This window comes from Catharus ustulatus, chromosome 8 (assembly GCF_009819885.2).
Source record: "Catharus ustulatus isolate bCatUst1 chromosome 8, bCatUst1.pri.v2, whole genome shotgun sequence".
Classification (NCBI taxonomy): domain Eukaryota; kingdom Metazoa; phylum Chordata; class Aves; order Passeriformes; family Turdidae; genus Catharus; species Catharus ustulatus.
The window spans coordinates 1-18,444 of record NC_046228.1 but is presented as its reverse complement, the minus strand read 5'-3'; the positions used below and the strand labels follow the sequence as shown (position 1 = coordinate 18,444).

Genomic DNA, 18,444 nt, shown 5'->3' with positions numbered 1-18,444 from the left:
ATTGCTGAGGTAACCCAAGGGAGCCCAGCAGACAATTTCTCTGGGAAGTCCGAGGCCCCTGTGGAGCGCAGCCAGGGCTCTCCAGGGGTAGCGGGGAGGGCTCAGAACTCGGGACTCTCTGCGTCCTCCTTCCTTGGCAGCAGCCGGTGGGGAAGGGAGGAGAGGATCCGTGCGGGATGAGGCCGGAGAGAGCGAGCAGAGGAGCGGCCTCGGGCTGGAGAGGGGCAGGAGAAAGGCAAAGGGACCTCCCTGGGGTCACCATGGCCTGTGGGGAACAGAATGGACACTTGGATGACCAGTGGAGGGGAGGAGAGGATCTGAGCTCATCTACAGGGAAATGAGGAGGGGATATTTTGGGGGGAAAAGCTGAGGTGCTGAGGTCACTCACCCTGGCACAAGTTGTGTTTGCACCAAGTGCAAAAAGCCACAAGGAACCTTCCAGAAGCAGGCCTTCATTGCATAGCTGGGATTTCAGATTGCTCATAGATTCTATCCTCCAATCTTCTCTCAGGTTCTTGTTCCAGAGGGGAACTCTGACCCCAGAGCCATACAGGGTCTGTAGCCTTGAGAAATGGGAATGAAATTGGCCCAGTCTGTCAGGAAAGCAAAAACATCCTGGGGTTTGTTTGGCCAAAGACGGACCATGAAGATGTCTGTACTTCCAGTGGGGGTGAGTGCTGATCCTTTTGGGACACTTTCAGCAGCAATCCATGTTTTAAAAGAACACACAGAGCATCCAATGCAGAAGAGTCTTGAGGAAACACACCCAAATAAGAGACTCTGCTTTTTTCCTGTAGTTCTCCCTCCTGTTTTCACCTGGGCTGGAAGGATGGGCAGGGCCAGTATTTATCATATGAAAGCGATGCTCCTAAATTTCTCCAGCAGTTCTGATTACTATTATTACTCATTTTCTGGCAGAAAACGTGCTGATTTTGCCATTCTCACGTTGTTTTCTGGTGATGGCCTGGTTTTGGGGGTTGTGGGGTTGGTTCTCCTACTTTTTCTGCTGTGGCATTTCTTCCCATTATCATGCTAAGCTCGCTCATTGGGCTGCACTCAGCTCCTAATGTGCAGAGAGAGAGAGAGAGAGAGACACGGCGTCTGCGACTGAAAAAGAGACAGAAACTAAGTTACTGTTTTTGTTTTGTCAGTAATTTTTATAGCTGCTGCTGTTTCTGTTTGTTTGGTTAAATACATTAGCAAAGAGCTGTTTTTCCTTCCCCCCATATCTTGGCCTGGGAGTCCCTGATTCCAAATTTATATAATGAGGAGGGAGGGGGTTTACATTCTGCATTGCAGGGAGGGATTTTCCTGCCTTTCTCGGCAAATACCTGCCTTTACCAGCTAGGAAGTGCACGGAAGTGAGGCAGGGAAATGACAGGAGGGACCAGCTGTAAATTCAAAGGCAGAAAGAGCAGATGTACCAGCACAAGGCAGGAAAGGGGAAAGGTTTCAGAAAGCATTTCTGTGGTCTAATTAATAATAATTTCTGATTCCCCAGGGAGAAGAACACCAACTCACAGCCACTCAGGCCTGGCAGTCCCTGCAGTGAGAGCTCAGCACACATCCACAGAGGCAAGTCCAGCATCTGAAAGAAGAAAAATAAACAGCAGAAAAAGGTGATTTCTTTTACTTCAAAGTTATTTCAAGTTCTTAAAGCCCAAGCAACATTTGCTCTGGATTTTGTGTGGGTGAATCACGAGCACTGGGCAAGGGTCATGCCGTTCATTTAGTTGTCACAATCTGGAGCTCTGCCTGCTAAAATTCCAAATGGATCAGGATTTCTCCCAGACACAAAGTGCCACCGCTTAGAACCTTGGCTGCCTTTGGAGTGCAAAATGCCTCATTTAAACTACTGTCAGGAAACTGGGCTGGTGACTTTTCTTTTAGAGTAAATTTGGCCACCTTTTGTATCCAGCGTCCCGGGCCTTAGACCGGGCTTCCGCCTGCTACAAGTCCAAACGGATCGGGATTTCTCCCAGACCCAACCTGCCAGCACTTAGAATTCTGACTGCCTTTGGAGTGCCAAATACCTCCCCCAAAATGATATCAGGACACTGGAAGGGTGAATTTTCATTCACAGGGAAAGAGGCCACCTTTTGCGTCTAGGGCCCCGTCACGGCGACTGTGCTCTACCCGCTGTAATTTCAAACGGATCAGGATTTATCGCGGCTTCAAGCGGGCTCCATATAAAGTCCTGACTGCCTTTGCAGTGCAAAATACCTCTTCTAAACTGCGATTATGCTTCTGGGAGGGGGAGTTTTGGTTCAGAGGGCAAAGCGCCAACGTTCTCGTCCAGGGCCCTGTTCCTGCGACCCGGCTTCCATCTGCTACAACGCCAGACAGATCAGGATTTCTCCCAGACACAAGCTGCTAGCACTTAGAACCCCGGCTGCCTTTGCAGTGCAAAACAGCTCTTCCCTACTGATGTCACAGAACTGGGTGGGTGAGAATTACTTCACAGAGAATTTACTCTTTTTCTTGGTTTGTTTAAAACATAGGTAGCCCTGAATAGAGGTCTCTGTGACACTTACACCGTTGTTCTCATTCCTATTCTCGTCCATCCTAGTTAGTTACACGCATAGTAAGTTTTTGCATTCACTAAAGACTAATTAGATCACCTAATAAATTCTCTCTGTTATCTAGCTATGCTGCTGAAACACAAAGTTTTATTTCTGATGCAATTTTTGCCCCTTTTTCTGAACGCGCTTGTTGCAAAAAGGGAAGAATTTGTATTTCCTATAAATTTTTTTGTATCGAAAAATGACTTACCTTTCTCTTGCAGAATTTCCTCATCTCAAATTCAAGTCTGAGGAGCCAAACAGCCACCATTATTCTGAGGCCTTTTATACCTCGTGGGATTTGCTCCTCCTTTTCCTGCAAACCAGGGGTGGTCCCAATCAGGGGTATATTAACCGCAGCCTTCGCCAAGGGCCTCCATTTCCTCTCTGGAATCAGCTGGGATCAGGGTTCTCCTCTCATTTCAATGCAGAGGATGTTTCATCTTGTCTCAGGTCTATTTTGTGATGATGGCATCAGACTGAGTGCAGCTGAAGTGAGTGAGGTGAGCCCCTGGGCATTCCTGGGAGATGGTGAGTAGTGAAATTATCAGGTTTTGGCCTGTTTGCTGCTCAGAGCATGCACTGATGTCTGGTTTTCTTTATTGTAGGTGACTAAGGGACAACAGCCTAGTGATGGCAGGAATTTCCCAGATGGTGAAGCTTTTTTACTGCACACCTGGCCTGGATTCTCATACCTGGATCTCTGACAGATAAGTGCTGGGCTCCAACCCACAGAGGGGATGGGAGCAGGATGCTGGGTCGGGAATTGTCAGGAGGGATTTTTGAGGCAGCTTTGGAGCTGGGGATGTCCAAGAAGCAGCCCCTCAGGCCCCATAAGGGGAAGAGTCTCAATTTGATCTCAATGCTGATTTGCACAGGGCAGAGCAGTTCCTCTGGGTGTCATGTCACTTGTCTCTTGTGCTGTGTGTGTCTTCTGTGTGTGTTGTATGTCTCTTGCCTTAGCCCTTTGAGGGGCCTCTCAGAAACCCTGAGGTCATCCATAGCATCTTGTGATCTCTGCATTCCTCAGCCTGGCTCTGGTGCCATCAAACCTTGGTCTCAGGAGCTTGGACAGGCATCTGAATCTCTTCTCTTTTGGAAAGCATCCAGTCTGATCTCTTTTAAGGTCTTCTTCTGAGCTGTGCACCTGAAGGATCCATTATATCAGATTGGAACTTGGAAGAATGGAAGATAAGAAGAGGATTCTCAGGCATCCATCTCTGCAGTTCTTGAAGCAAATCATTCTGCTAGCATCTTTTTTCCCACCTTGTCAGCTTGCTCTCAGTCTTCCCTCAGTCCTTGTGGTCCTTCCTCTTGCTGAGATATTTTTTTCCCTCTCTTGTCATCCCCTCGTTTGTCATGTCCTGTGTCACGGGTGCCTGCATGCATTTGGGTCGGAGCTGCTCTGCCCTGCTGTGTAGTCTGGGCATAGGTGTGCTAGGACCAGTCCTGGGGACTTGCTTTTTGTAATGTGGGGTGGTGTTGGACCCTAGATGAAATCTGGAGGTATAAAGTTATCCTGCAGCACATTTGACTTCTGTCCTCCCTTCCTTTCAGATGCAGATGGATCAAATCTGAGGCTGTGGGCCCATCCTAGGTAAGGGTTTTGCTCTGAGCATGTCAGTCACAGTTTGCCTTTGCAGGGGAAGTGTTAATGGTGACTGTGTTACAACACTTTTCTTTGCCTTTTATTTTTAGGAAATGAAGCAGGATATCCACTGTCAAGGGGAAGCAGGCCAGGTGAGCAGTTTCTGATGGTCTGAATCAGTTGTTTTTGCTCAGGTCTCAATCTCTGGTGCAGCTCTCAGCATTCATTGTTCTTTGTGTGTTTTTAGGCAGTGTTCTTGAACTACCCTGAGATGGCTCTGCCCAGCTGGCCCAGAGACCCAGTTCACTGCTCCTGTGAGCCCTCCAGCAGTATTCCAGGACTCTGATGAAGCCTTCACCTTCTCCTATTTGAAGATGCCAGCAGGGTGACCTTTGGTGAGAGCCAAGCAGTTGGGGTGAGTCTGGGAGTTTGGGAGGAGGAGTTTGGGTCCAGTCAAATTTCAGCCATGCCACATCACCTTGTCTCTTCTTAAGCCAGGCCTACCCTGCTAGGACAGTCTCAGCCTCTGAGTGCAGCTGAAGCGTTTAACCTGAGGCCCTGGGCATTCCTGGGAGATGGTGAGTAGTGAAATTATCAGGTTTTGGCCTGTATGCTGCTCAGAGCATGCACTGATGTCTGCTTTTCTTTATTGTAGCTGACTAAGGGACAACAGCCCAGTGATGGCAGGAATTTCCCAGATGGTGAAGCTTTTTTACTGCACACCTGGCATGGATTCTCATACCTGGATCTCTGACAGATAAGTGCTGGGCTCCAACCCACAGAGGGGATGGGAGCGGGATGCTGGATCTGGAATTGTCAGGAGGGATTTTTGAGGCAGCTTTGGAGCTGGGGATGTCCAAGAAGCAGCCCCTCAGGCCCCATAAGGGGAAGAGTCTCAATTTGATCTCAATGCTGATTTGCACAGGGCAGAGCAGTTCCTCTGGGTGTCATGTCACTTGTCTCTTGTGCTGTCTGTGTGTCCTGTGTGTTGTATTGTATGTCTCTTGCCTTAGCCCTTTGAGGGGCCTATCAGAAACCCTGAGGTCATCCATAGCATCTTGTGATTTCTGCATTCATCATCCTGGCTCTGCTGCCCTCAAACCTTGGACTCATTTGCCATCTGAATCTCTGTGCTTTTTGAGAAGCATCCCAGTCAGTCTTTTAAGGTCTTGTTCTGAGCTTTATTGACAGCTGTGCGCTGCAAACTTCCATTACTTGAGATTGGGTCTTGGAAGAATGGGAAGATAAGAAGAGGATTCTCAGGCATCCATCTCTTCAGATCTTGGAACAAATCATTCTGCTAGCATCTTTTTCCAGCCTTGTCAGCTTGCTGTCAGTCTTCTCTGAGTCACCTCAATTTGCGATCTATGTCCTCATGGTCCTTCCTGCTGAGAGATTTAATTTTTTTCCTCCCCATGTCCTCCCCTCGTTTGTCATGTCCTGTGTCACGGGTGCCTGCATGCATTTGGGTGAGAAACTGCTCTGCCCTGTTGTGTAGTCTGGGTGTAGGGGTGCTAGGACCAGTCCTAGGGACTTGATTTTAGTGATGTGGGGTGGGGTTGGACTCTAGTTGAGGTCTGCAGATTGATCCCAGATGTTTGGAGGTGTTAAGCTATCCTGCAGCAGCTTTGACTTTTGTCCTGCCTCTGTTTCAGATGCAGATGGATCCAAGTTGAGGACAAGGGCCCCCCTGGGTAAGGGATTTGCCCTGAACAGGTCAGTCACAGTTTGCCTTTGCAGGGGCAATGTTAACGGTGACTGTGTTACAGCATTTATCTTTGTCTTTGTTTTTAGGAAATGAAGCTGGATATCAGTGGGCAAGGTGAGCAGTTTCTGATGGTCTGAATCAGTTGTTTTTGCTCAGGTCTCAATCTCTGGTGCAGCTCTCAGCATTCATTGTTCTTTGTGTGTTTTAGGCAGTGCCCTTGAACTACCCTGAGATGGCTCTGCCCAGCTGGCCCAGAGACCCAGTTCACTGCTCCTGTGAGCCCTCCAGCAGTATTCCAGGACTCTGATGAAGCCTTCACCTTCTCCTATTTGAAGATGCCAGCCAGGTAGGCTTTGGCAAGAGCTGAGCAGTTGAGGTGAGTCTGGGAGTTTGGGAGAAGGAGTTTGGGTCCAGTCAAGTTTCAGCCATGCCACATCACCTTGTCTCTTCTTAAGCCAGGCCTGCCCTGCTAGGACAGTCTCAACCTCTGAGTGCAGCTGGAGTGAGTGAGTGAGGCACTGGGCATTCCTGGGAGATGGTGAGTAGTGAAATTATCAGGTTTTGGCCTGTTTGCTGCTCAGTGCATGCACTGATGTCTGGTTTTCTTTATTGTAGCTGACTAAGGGACAACAGCCCAGCGATGGCAGGAATTTCCCAGATGGTGAAGCTTTTTTACTGCACACCTGGCATGGATTCTCATACCTGGATCTCTGACAGATAAGTGCTGGGCTCCAACCCACAGAGGGGATGGGAGTGGGATGCTGTGTCTGGAATTGTCAGGAGGGATTTTTGAGGCAGCTTTGGAGCTGGGGATGTCCAAGAAGCAGCCCCTCAGGCCCCATAAGGGGAAGAGTCTCAATTTGATCTCAATGCTGATTTGCACAGGGCAGAGCAGTTCCTCTGGGTGTCATGTCACTTGTCTCTTGTGCTGTGTGTGTCTTCTGTGTGTGTTGTATGTCTCTTACCTTTAGCCCTTTGAGGGGCCTATCAGAAACCCTGAGGTCATCCATAGCATCTTGTGCTCTCTGCATTCATCATCCTGGCTCTGGTGCCATCAAACCTTGGACTCAGGAGCTTGGACAGGCATCTGAATCTCTTCTCTTTTGGAAAGCATCCAGTCTCATCTCTTAAGGTCTTGCTCTGACCTGTATTGCCAGCTGTGCACCTGAAGGATCCATTACAAGAGATGAGGAATTAGAGGAATGGGAAGATAAGAAGAGGATTCTCAGGCATCCATCTCTGCAGTTCTTGAAGCAAATCATTCTGCTAGGATCTTTTTCCAGCCTTGTCAGCTTGCTGTCAGTCTTCCCTCAGTGATCTCATTTTGCATTCTCTCAGTCCTCGTGGTTCTTCTTGCTGAGTTTTTTCGTCCCCCTGTCCTCCCCTCGTTTGTCATGTCCTGTGTCACGGGTGCCTGCACGCATTTGGTCTGGAGCTGCTCTGCCCTGATGCATAGTCAAGATAGGACAAGGTGCAGGGACTTGGGTTTTGTACTGTGGGGTGGTGTTGGACTCTAGATCAGATCTGCACATTCACTCAAGATGTCTGGGGCTGTCCAGCTATTATGCTGGGCTTTAAATTTTGTTCTAAGTTCTTTTTACCTGCAGTTTACCTGGGGTTTTGGGTAGAAAATGTGTGGGGATGTCTCTTGGCTCTCAGGTAACCACTCACTGACCTCCCGCTTCTGTCTCGCAGGTCCCCGAGGCAGATTTCCGGTTCTCAGCCGCCACCTTTCACAGAACCTGTCCCTCGATGTCGAGGACCAGCAGCCAGAGGATGCGGTCAAGCATCCTGTTCAGCGTACCGTTTCAGGTAAGGGTTGCAGTCCGCTTACCAGCTGAAGATTGTGTGACAGTCTGTGTGTGAGAGTTTGTGTCCGTCTGCCACCGCTAGCGTATGCCTGTGCGAGTGTGCGTGGTGACCGGTTGTAATTTTGTGTGAGTGAGTTTTGCCTTCCAGGCTTTTCAACCAATTTTAAATTTAGAATAAAAATTCCCCAGCCAGGGTTTTTTTTTTTTAAATTTCCTCCCTGGCTGGAGTTTTTTTTTCCCGGGTCCCGGCCGGTCTGCGCGGTGAAGTTCATCACCAAAGTTTGGGCGCAGAACGGCCAGGGACCGGGGTTTTCGTCAGGCAGGGCGATATTTGAGGTTCCTGGGGAGCACAGAGAGTCGTGGTGTAATTGGGCGCTCGAGACAAGAGCGGTGGCAGGTGAGCCGAAAGTTGTGTGCGGTGGATAAGGGTTATGTTTTATGGGTTCTGATTTTCTTCTCATTTTATTTATGCAGGAAATCGAACTGTCATCAACTGTTGTGGTCCAGAAGGACGATTATGTTCTGTTACTATGTATGAGGTTTTATTTTGTTTTAGCAAGAGGCAGAAACCCCCCAGTGATGCTGCAGCCGTCCCAGCCTTTAAATACTTTGGGGATGTGCTTGCCAGCATTCCCGAAAGAGCACTGGGAAAGCACCAGGAAATCACAGAACCGTTTAGGCTGGAAAAGAGCTCTGACATCACCGAATCCAAGCTGTGTCCATCCCCACCTTGTCCCCAGCCCAGAGCCCTGAGTCCAGGACAGCTCCAGGGACCCCAAACCTCCCCGGGCAGCCCCTTCCAGTGCCCGGCCTCCCTTTTCATGTGGGAATTCCTCCCGAACTCCCCTGGTCCAGCTCCCATCCCATTGCTGGATCAGAGCCTGACCCTATTGAATTTTGGGGTTGTCACCACATCCTCCATCCCGTTTTTCAGGGCAGTGACAGCGAGTACGAGGTGGACCCGGGGCACCAGAAGGGCATCTCCCGGGCACAGGCTTACAGCTACACCGAGAGCGATTCGGGCGAGCCCGAGCACACCCCGCTCTCCCACAGCACCTCCACGCAGCAGGGCAGCCTGTTCCGCCCCAAAGCCAGCAGGACTCCCACCCCCCAGACCCCCGGCAACGCCCCCAGCAGCCAGCCCGGGACCCTGTACTGCCCTCCCAGCAGCCTGGCCCCCGGCTCCAGAGCTCCCCTCGCTGGGTTTTCCTCTTTCGTTTGATATTTAAACAGAAGGAAAAAAAAAAAACCAACAGGAGAGGGGGGGGAAAAATTAGGGAAAAAAAAGAAACGAAAAGAAAAGCCCCAAGACAGTAAGAGAAAAGGAAAAAGCAGCAAGGAGGAGGAAGGGGAGCAGCCCCAGGGGTTTTCTGCTTTCTGGGCAGCACCGGAGCTGGATGCCAAGGTCAGGTCCCCTCCTTGGCCAAAGTGTCACAGACTCCTCGGGCGGGGCTCGGGCTGTGCTGACATCACCCTTGGCACCCATGGGGGCCACCCCGGACCTGCTGCTGGACTCCAGTGGGTGCTGGGGGCTGGGTGAGGGGCTCCTGCCGTGCCAAACCCCGGCCCCTCCACTCGTGGCTCCCCCAGGACATGGGGACAAGCGGTGACACAGAGACCCCAAACTAAAGAGGGCGAGAGGAGCTCTGCTGATCTCAAACCTCTGGACTTGAACCCTGCACTTGGCACCCCCACAGCCTTTGGGGGAAGGATCCCAGGGCACAATTCATTCCCCCCCTCCTTGGTGCCTGGCCCAGCACAGCCCCCCCGAGGAGAACCCAGGACTGAAACCCCCGGAGAGCCCCAGTGGGTGCACGTGGTGCTCATCCCCTCTGACTTTGCACCTCGGGGGCTCTGGGGAGGACTCGGATGAAGCAATTGGAGCCTCCCCTTGGCGTTTCTGGGGGTTTGGGGGTTTTCAGTGGGGTTTTGTGCAGAGGCCTGAGGGCATTCGGGGGTGTGGATGCCCGGGGGGGTCCGTGGCCATTTTGGGGTTTCTGCACAGCACAGCCCCCACAGTGCCTATGGGTGAGCCAGCACCAGCCTGGCAGGGCCGTGGCACCCGGCCTGAGCCGAGGGAGATGCCGATAACCATCCTGAGGACAAGAGTGTCCCCTCTCTGGCACCTTGCTCTGCCACAGAAAGGGCCAGTGCCCCGTGTCCGTGTGTCCTGCTGCCCCACTGGGCTCGTGGCAGCCCTGTGGCACCAGGGAAGGACCTGGGGTGCCAGAGGTGCTGGGTGGAGCCCAGAAGGGTGCAGGGAGCTGTGCTGGCCGTGTCCTGCATGTCCCCGTCGCAGAGGGGGCTGGAGCTGCTGGGAAATGGGGGGTGGGACAGGACAGCCCTGCCAGCAGCAGCCCTGGCACTGGGGATTCTCCTGGGCTGGGTCACAGCCGCCCTCTCCTGCTCTGCCCTTCAGGCCTGGCAGGAAAATCCAGGTGAGGCGTTCAGGTTTCATCAGCTGTCACCAGCTGGGGCTGGGGCTGGGGAGGGCTCAGCACAACACCAGGTCAGTGCCAGGGGCTGCACAGTCCCTGTCACAGCACCTGGGAGCCACATCCCAGGCCAGGGGCTGCCAGGGGAGCGTTGTGCAGGTTTTGGGGTCCCTGCTGCTCCCCCTTGCACTGGGAGGGTTGGGCTGCACTGGTGGCCTTGCTGCTGAGCCACAGTCACTCTCTGTCCCCTCACAGTGTCCCCAGAGCAGCTGGCACTGCAGGTGGGTGACTCCTCTGACCCACCTGGGCAGCACAGCACCCAGGGCTGCCGTCCCCTCCTGGGGAGCCCCCAGACCCCACTCACGGGCACAGAGGGGATTCTGTGCCTGGCTGGACAAACCCTGCTCCTCGTGTGCAGCTCAACTCCAGCCCCAGCCATCCCTGCTTGTGCAAGAGGGACCTTCCTCCCACGGGGCTGGGACACGGAGCGGCCGGAGACACGGGGCAGAGCAGCTCTGGGGAGTTGAGCAGCACAGGGGAGTTCCCAGAGCAAGGAATGCTCCTTGGGCAAGGGATGGCACCCGTGCAAGGGACATTCCGTGTGCCAGGCAGGCTCCTGGTGTCGGGGCTGATCCCTGGCTGAGGGCTGTGAGCTCAGACACATCTCCCATCCTGGGAATGGGGGGATGCAGCCCTGGATCCCATCCGCGAGGGATCTGTGTGCGCTTTGGGACAGCCCAGGCGCTGCTCACCTGCCCTGACCCAGCTCATCCCTGGCTGCCAGGAGGAGCCCGAGGCTGCAGCCACACCCGAGGCAGGTTTGGGGCTGGTGCTGTGCTGGGAGGTGACACTGCCGGTGCGGTGAGGAAGCTGCAGGGAGATGCTGCCCACGGCACCCAGCGTGTCCCGGTGCCCACCTGGCCAAGGCGGGGCGGGCAGAGCATCCAGCCGGGATCCTCTGGGCAATGCTCCGCCCTGGGTGAACTTCGGGGAAGGGGCTGAACCCCTCGGCTGTGCCTGGGGGTCTCTGGGGTTACTGGGGAGGTTTCTGGCAGCAGCCAGCGCTGGGGATGGGGGATTTTGGGGGTGTGCTTTGTTCTGGCACCCTGGGGTGTCCGGACAGCGATCCCCAGCGTTCAGGGAGAGCTCCCCGCTGGCTCGGCAGCGTCGGCAAGACAAAGCTGGCAGGCGCTGGCAGCAGGAGGAGGGGATGGGGCTGCCGGGAACTCGGGCGCTTTTCCAGCAATGCCCCGCCCATGCGTGAGCCCCACAGGTGAGCTGCCCACAGGTGAGCTGCCCACAGGTGAGCCGCCCACAGGTGAGCTGCCCACAGGTGAGCCGCCCACAGGTGAGCCACCCACGGGTGAGCCACCCACAGGTGAACCACCCACAGGTGAACCACCCACAGGTGAGCTGCCCACGGGTGAGCCACCCACAGGTGAGCCACCCACGGGTGAGCCACCCACAGGTGAGCTGCCCACAGGTGAACCACCCACGGGTGAGCCACCCCTAGGTGAGCTGCCCACAGGTGAGCCACCCACAGGTGTACCACCCACAGGTGAGCTGCCCACACGTGAACCACCCACAGGTGAGCTGCCCACGGGTAAGGTGCCCACGGGTGAGCCACCCACAGGTGAGCTGCCCACGGGTGAGCCACCCACGTGTGACCCGCCCACAGGTGAGCCACCCACAGGTGTACCACCCACAGGTGAGCTGCCCACACGTGAACCACCCACAGGTGAGCCACCCACGGGTGAGCCACTCACAGGTGAGCTGCCCACGGGTGAGCCACCCACAGGTGAGCCACCCACACACGTGAAAAAACTCGGGTGGAAAAAAAACACGCGTGGAAAAAACACGCGTGGAAAAAAACACGCGTGGAAAAAACTCGCGTGGAAAACAACACGCGTGGAAAAAACACGCGTGGAAAAAACACGCGTGGAAAAAACACTCGCGTGAAAAAAACTCGCGTGGAAAAAACATCGCGTGGAAAAAACACGCGTGGAAAAATCACGCGTGGAAAAAACTCGCGTGGAAAAACACGCGTGGAAAAAACACGCGTGAAAAAAACATCGCGTGGAAAAAACACGCGTGGAAAAACACGCGTGGAAAAAACACGCGTGGAAAAACTCGCGTGGAAAAAACTCGCGTGGAAAAACTCGCGTGGAAAAAAACTCGCGTGGAAAAAACACGCGTGGAAAAAAACTCGCGTGGAAAAAAACTCGCGTGGAAAACCCACTCGAGGAAAACCCACGTGTGGATCACCCACGTGTGAAAAAACCACGCTTGAACCACCCAGGCGTGAACAACCCACGCGCGAACCACCCAGGTGTGAACAACCTGTCCCCACTCGTGTCCCCACTCCTGTCCCCTCTCCTGTCCCCTCTCGTGTCCCCACTCCTGTCCCCACTCGTGTCCCCACTCCTGTCCCCTCTCGTGTCCCCTCTCCTGTCCCCTCTCGTGTCCCCACTCCTGTCCCCCTCCCGTGTCCCCACTCCTGTCCCCCTCTCGTGTCCTCACTCCTGTCCCCACTCCTGTCCCCACTCCTGTCCCCTCTCGTGTCCCCACTCCTGTCCACACTCCTGTCCCCCTCTCGTGTCCTCACTCCTGTCCCCGCTCGTGTCCCCTCTCCTGTCCCCACTCCTGTCCCCCTCTCGTGTCCCCACTCCTGTCCCCCTCTCGTGTCCCCACTCCTGTCCCCACTCCTGTCCCCCTCTCGTGTCCCCACTCCTGTCCCCCTCTTGTGTCCCCACTCCTGTCCCCACTCCTGTCCCCACTCCTGTCCCCCTCTCGTGTCCCCTCTCGTGTCCCCACTCGTGTTCCCTCTCCTGTCCCCACTCCTGTCCCCTCTCCTGTCCCCACTCCTGTCCCCACTCCTGTCCCCACTCGTGTCCCCACTCCTGTCCCCACTCCTGTCCCCACTCCTGTCCCCTCTCGTGTCCCCGCTCCTGTCCCCACTCCTGTCCCCACTCCTGTCCCCACTCCTGTCCCCTCTCGTGTCCCCTCTCGTGTTCCCCGCTCCCGCCGGGCGCCCCGGGCGGGGCCAAGGGTTCCGCCCCCCCGCCCCACTCGTGTTTGAATGGAGGGCGTGGGACCGCCCCGTGACGTGGCACGGTGCCATTGGCCGGGCGGGACGATGATGTCACCGCCGTGGGCGGGGCGCTCCGTTCCGGCGCGGCGTGGCCATGGACCGGCGGCGGGACCCGGGCGAGCAGGTACGGGGGGGGACACCGGGGACTCCGGGAGTCGCGGCGGGCTGGCGAGACTCGGCCCCGCTTGGCCCGGTCCGGCCCGGCTCGTCCCGGCTCGTGGGGGGAGCTCCCCGCGCTCAGCTCGGCTATTGTCCGGCGGGCGGGCGGGGTCCCCGGCGCTGCCGCTCTCCGGTACCGGGCAGAGGGGGCGGCCGGGACCCCCCGCCCCATTCCCCGCCGGGCCGTGGGGCCGGTGCGCGGCGCGGGTGGGCGAAGGGGTTAACGGGATGCGGAGCGCTGTTTGCCCAGCGCGGGGCACCGGCCCGGCTCACCGCACCCCGCCCCAGCCGCGATCGCCGCCCGAGCCCCGCGCGGGGGTGGCGGCGGCCGGAGCGGGCGGGGGTCGCGGCAGAGGCGCTGGCCCGTGTCGGGAAGGTGGATCCTCGTCTTTTGCCTATTTTCTTGAATCTCTTTCAGGATTTCTGTCAGGTCTTGGTGCTTCATTAGCTGCCTCACTAATGTAAGATTCATTCTAATGGGTGTAGGTAATAATTTATGATATATTGTGTAATTAGATCTTATTAACTGGTGGGATGTAACTGGTGTCACATATGAAAAGTCACATCTAACTCTCTTAACAAAACTACAAATACAAAGGTTAGAATGGTTTTTAGTGGATAAGATTACATTATCATCTATTTCTACAGAAGCACAAGCAGTTCTTAAACATACACAGCCTAAGCCAATATATACAAGCACAGTTTCCTGACTAGTATCTGGATGAATCTCAAAGTGGCAAATACTTTGCTCAGTATCTAGACATATATCTTGTGCATCAATTGTGTTACTCTCACAGATAAACCCTAGTTGTTTCCTTGTAGCACAAGATTCTGAATTTACAGTTTGCCATTTCTCATTTATCATTCGGGCCCATGCTCTGTGCTCCGAGGGATAGAGCACTGCCTTTTTATGATTTAATTTTAATGCAATAATAGGGTGGATAGTGTAAATCATGGCATTACGTATAGTAAGCACAAAAGCAGTAGCCATTTCAGTGATAGGGTCATAAGTAAAATTTACCAGAGTCTACCAGGATTGAAGTTTTCTTTTTAAATTGTTTGCATTGTCCCAGACAATTTTCCGAATTTTAATTGGAAAAGCACCTTCACTTCTTTCTCTTATTACTAAAGCAACTGTTGACTGCATCTATAATTGTGCCTGTATGCACCTGAGAGCCAATGACACATTTTCCTGGGCCATATTAAGTGCCTTTATTATTAACTCATGGTCTTGGTCTGTAACTTTTTTCTACTTTGGCAATACTTTAGAGATTTGTCACTGGCTAGTTTTTAGTGCTAATAAAGAGGATCGTAGGGGCTGATCTAGCTTTCTTAGATCACTTGTTGCACTGGTTAATTTATTCATTAATATTTCTGAATCTATTCCGTTTAAAACTTCCAATCTTGTTCCTAATATTTTAGTTAATGAAGAGGGAGCTGCACTTAGCTCTGTCTTTTATGGGTTGTTCTGAGGTGGTTGGTTTTTTTTTTTTTTTTTTTTTTTTTAATGTATTTCCAAGTGGGGCAGTGAGGAGCAAGTTTCTGATTCCATGATTTCTGACTGACCTGTCGCAGAAATGGTCATCTCAGTGTGCACCCGCTTCCTGGCAAATCCAGATGTCACCTGGAAATGCTAAGTGAGGATTTCCAGCCTTGACTCCACGGGAGACAGCCTTCTCAAAATGGAACTGACCTTGGCAGAAGAGCAGCTGTGAAGGTAAGCAGAACAAAAACACAGGTAAGCACAAACACCAAGTGCAGTGGTGCTTCTCTGTCCTGCGTGCACCTCCTGCCTCTGCCTGCTGTGAACACTTGGTGCTGCAGCTCACGGAGTGCATTGCATTGTTTGTGGGGTTTGATTTCACGTGCTCAGGCCCTGTCAACAATTGCCCTCCTCTACTGGACACATGCCTGCAGTGGGACCAGAGTCCCTCTTACCCTGGAGGAATTCTCTGCTCCTCTGGAGAGGGGCTGAAGCCCGGGGTTACGAGCAAAGGAAAACAACCAAGGCACGGGCATTCTGTCCTTGGTGCATGCAGCACCACCTCTTCTCCAAGTTCCCAGCACTGATGAATCTGAGCAACTAAATGCCTGCTGCTTCACTTCTCCAGCTCTCCCCCTACACTTCCCCAGCTCTTAGCCTTGGTGTGCCAATGTCCTGCTTCCATGTAATGTCTGAAATAGTTAGGAATGAAAATGCTGGGAAAAGGACACTCTGAATAGGTGTCACCTGTCATGGATAAAACCCCACAGTGAGCAATCAGAGCAGAAATGTGAAAGCTGGGAGCCTCAGACTTCTGCAGTGGACTTAATTTTCTTTGCCTCCTCTCTTTCAGGACAGGAAAAAGCATCACACTCCTCCCATCTTTGCCAAAAGCTGTGGTGTTTGAGCAGCCAAAGCCAGGAGGCTTCAGCACCAGGGCTCTGCCCTGGAGGGCTCCTGGTCCTGCCCATGCTGTGGGGTGAGTGAGAAGGATGCAGGGCTCCTCTTTTCCTCCCTGCTGGGATTAACTGCCTAAGGAATCTGGGATCTGGGTGAAACTGAAAACCTTCCCCTCTGTCTCCCCTAACTTATCCCAGTTCTTCCCAGCTAGGAGGAGCACTCAAGTTAGGCAGGGCAAATGACCTCAGGGAACTGCTGTAGATTCAAAGGCAGAAAGAGAAGATGTACCAGCAAAGGGCAGGAAAGGGGAAAGGTTTCAGAAAGCATTTCTGTGGTCTAATTAATGATAATTTCTGATTCCCCAGGGAGAAGAACACCAACTCATAGCCGTTCAGCCCTGACAGTCCCCTGCAGCGAGAGCTCATCACACATCCACAGAGGCAAGTCCAGCATCTGAAAGAAAAACCAGAAGAAAAAGGTGATTTCTTGTGCTTCCAAGTTATTTCCAGTTCTTAAAGCCCAAGCAAGATTTTCTCTCTATTTTGCTTGGCTGAATCATGACCAGTGGGCACAGGTCAAGGCATTCATGCAGCTGTAAGCCCAGGGTAATTTAGAGGGGACACAAGAACTGTTTGTGTAGGAGCATGCGAGGGGATGTCAAGGGGAGTGAGGTGGCATTTTTGAGAGGATTGCTGAGGTAACCCAAGGGAGCCCAGCAGACAATTTCTCTGGGAAGTCCGAGCCCCTTGTGGAGCGCAGCCAGGGCTCTCCAGGGGTAGCGGGCAGGGCTCTGAACTCGGGACTCTCTGCGTCCTCCTTCCTTGGCAGCAGCCGGTGAGGAAGGGAGGAGAGGATCCGTGCGGGATGAGGCCGGAGAGAGCGAGCAGAGGAGCGGCCTCGGGCTGGAGAGGGGCAGGAGAAAGGCAAAGGGACCTCCCTGGGGTCACCATGGCCTGTGGGGAACAGAATGGACACTTGGATGACCAGTGGAGGGGAGGAGTGGATCTGAGCTCATCTACAGGGAAATGAGGAGGGGATATTTAGGGGGAAAAAGCTGAGGTGCTGAGGTCACTCACCCTGGCACAAGTTGTGTTTTCACCAAGTGCAAAAAGCCACGAGGAACCTTCCAGAAGCAGGCCTTCATTGCATAGCTGGGATTTCAGTTTGCTCATTGATTCTATCCTCCAATCTTCTCTCAGGTTCTTGTTCCAGAGGTGCTCTGACCCCAGAGCCATACAGGGTCTGTAGCCTTGATAAATGGGAATGAAATTGGCCCAGTCTGTCAGGAAAGCAAAAACATCCTGGGGTTTGTTTGGCCAAAGACGGACCATGAAGATGTCTGTACTTCCAGTGGGGGTGAGTGCCGATCCTTTTTGGGTTGTGGGGTGCCTCTCACCCCTCAGAAGGAAGGGGGGAGGCTGCCACAGCTGCAGCTGAGGGCAATATTGGCTCTTTCCAAACTGCTTGATGCAGACCTGGAAGAACAGCTTTCCTCCTTTCTCTCCATCCCTGGGCAGAACATGAAGAGGGAGCTGCACTAAGCTCTCTGTTTTGTGAACTGTTATTTGGTTTGGGATTTTTCTGGCTTTTTAATGTATTTCCAAATGGGGCAGTGAGGAGCAAGTTTCTGATTCCATGATTTCTGACTGACCTGTCACAGAAATGGGCATCTCAGTGTGCACGCGCTTCCTTCAAATCCAGATGTGACATGGAAATCCCAAGTGAGGATTTCCAGCCTTGACTCCAGGAGACACAGGCTTCAGAAAATGGAAGTCACCTTGGCAGAATCGCAGCTGTGAAGGGGAGCAGCACTGAAATACAGGTAAGCAGAAAAACCCCGCTTCCCCTGCTCTTACCTTTGGTGTGCCGAGGTCCTGCATCTCCCTGGCTCTGCAGCTGTAGCTCACCCGGTCCTGGCTGTGGCTGATAAAATTGGGCCCGGGACATTTCAGCAGCAATCCATGTTTTAAAAGAACACACAGAGCATCCAATGCAGAATAGTCTTGAGGAAACACACCCAAATAAGAGCCTCTGCTTTTTTCCTGTAGTTCTCCCTCCTGTTTTCACCTGGGCTGGAAGGATGGGCAGGGCCTGTGTTTATCATATTAAAGTGATGTTACTCAATTTCTCCAGAAGTTCTGATTATTATTATTGTTACTCATTTTCTGACAGAAAACACTCTCATTTTCCCACGTTGTTTTCTGGTTCTGCCCAGGATGGACATCACCTGGCTAAAATCCCACAGTGAGCAATCAGAGCAGAAATGTGAAAGCTGGGACCCTCTGACTTCTGCAGTGGACTAAATTTTCTTTTGCTCCTCTCTTTCAGGACAGGAAAAAGCATCACACTCCTCCCATCTTTGCCAAAAGCTGTGGTGTTTGAGCAGCCAAAGCCAGGAGGCTTCAGCACCAGGGCTCTGCCCTGGAGGGCTCCTGGTCTTGCCCGTGCTGTGGGGTGAGTGAGAGGAATGCAGGGCTCCTCTTTTCCTCCCTGCTGGGATTAACTGCCTAAGGAATCTGGGATCTGGGTGAAACTCCAGCTCTCCTGGTGTTCAGGGGTGCAAGGTCTGAGGGAGTGCGTTTACCTGTGGCTTTGCAGGTCAGCAGGAACAAGAGGAAATGGGGTGCCAGAGCCGTGTGCCATCAGGCCGTGTTTCCCTCTGAGGACAGAGAGTCCGGGCTGAGGTGAGATGGGCACGAGAGCCTGGG

At 53.3% G+C, this 18,444-nt stretch overlaps 2 protein-coding genes and 2 long non-coding RNA genes across 21 annotated transcripts; 3 read left to right on the top strand and 1 right to left on the bottom strand.

The window, feature by feature from the left end:
- Positions 1-1,501: 1,501 nt before the first annotated feature.
- LOC116999830 lies at positions 1,502-2,856 on the bottom strand. Its single transcript, XR_004418626.1, has 2 exons — positions 2,773-2,856; positions 1,502-1,588 (listed from the first exon to the last, which is right to left on the bottom strand). It is a non-coding gene; the product is annotated as an uncharacterized LOC116999830 (long non-coding RNA).
- Positions 1,533-10,004, top strand: LOC116999827 (proline-rich receptor-like protein kinase PERK2). Of its 15 annotated transcripts, XM_033066829.1 has the most exons (14): positions 1,533-1,619; positions 2,300-2,442; positions 3,015-3,092; positions 4,119-4,158; positions 4,260-4,301; positions 4,397-4,564; positions 4,648-4,727; positions 4,805-5,865; positions 5,944-5,971; positions 6,066-6,395; positions 6,473-6,574; positions 7,553-7,669; positions 7,911-8,065; positions 8,143-10,004. In XM_033066829.1, exons 11-14 carry the CDS (start codon positions 6,498-6,500, stop codon positions 8,895-8,897), a joined length of 1,104 nt encoding a protein of 367 aa, XP_032922720.1. In that variant the 5' UTR covers positions 1,533-1,619; positions 2,300-2,442; positions 3,015-3,092; positions 4,119-4,158; positions 4,260-4,301; positions 4,397-4,564; positions 4,648-4,727; positions 4,805-5,865; positions 5,944-5,971; positions 6,066-6,395; positions 6,473-6,497; the 3' UTR covers positions 8,898-10,004. The 15 variants fall into 15 exon arrangements, 14 of the variants coding, with proteins under 14 accessions (XP_032922720.1, XP_032922721.1, XP_032922731.1 ...); XM_033066830.1 differs by lacking the exon at positions 2,300-2,442; XM_033066827.1 differs by lacking the exons at positions 1,533-1,619; positions 2,300-2,442 and adding an exon at positions 2,819-2,906.
- A 416-nt stretch (positions 10,005-10,420) lies between these two features.
- LOC116999185 (basic proline-rich protein-like) lies at positions 10,421-12,408 on the top strand. The gene is made up of 4 exons (XM_033065519.1): positions 10,421-11,363; positions 11,482-11,601; positions 11,692-11,918; positions 12,403-12,408. The coding sequence occupies exons 1-4, from the start codon at positions 11,174-11,176 to the stop codon at positions 12,406-12,408; spliced, it is 543 nt and encodes a 180-aa protein (XP_032921410.1). The 5' UTR covers positions 10,421-11,173.
- Positions 12,409-13,083: 675 nt separating this feature from the next.
- On the top strand, positions 13,084-18,438 carry LOC116999829. Of its 4 annotated transcripts, XR_004418625.2 has the most exons (9): positions 13,084-13,318; positions 13,772-13,814; positions 14,874-15,091; positions 15,690-15,815; positions 16,102-16,214; positions 16,936-17,092; positions 17,438-17,558; positions 18,065-18,190; positions 18,335-18,438. It is a non-coding gene; the product is annotated as an uncharacterized LOC116999829 (long non-coding RNA). The 4 variants fall into 4 exon arrangements; XR_004418622.2 differs by lacking the exon at positions 13,772-13,814 and having other exon boundaries at positions 13,086-13,318; XR_004418623.1 differs by lacking the exon at positions 13,084-13,318 and having other exon boundaries at positions 13,685-13,814.
- The last annotated feature ends 6 nt before the right edge of the window (positions 18,439-18,444 follow it).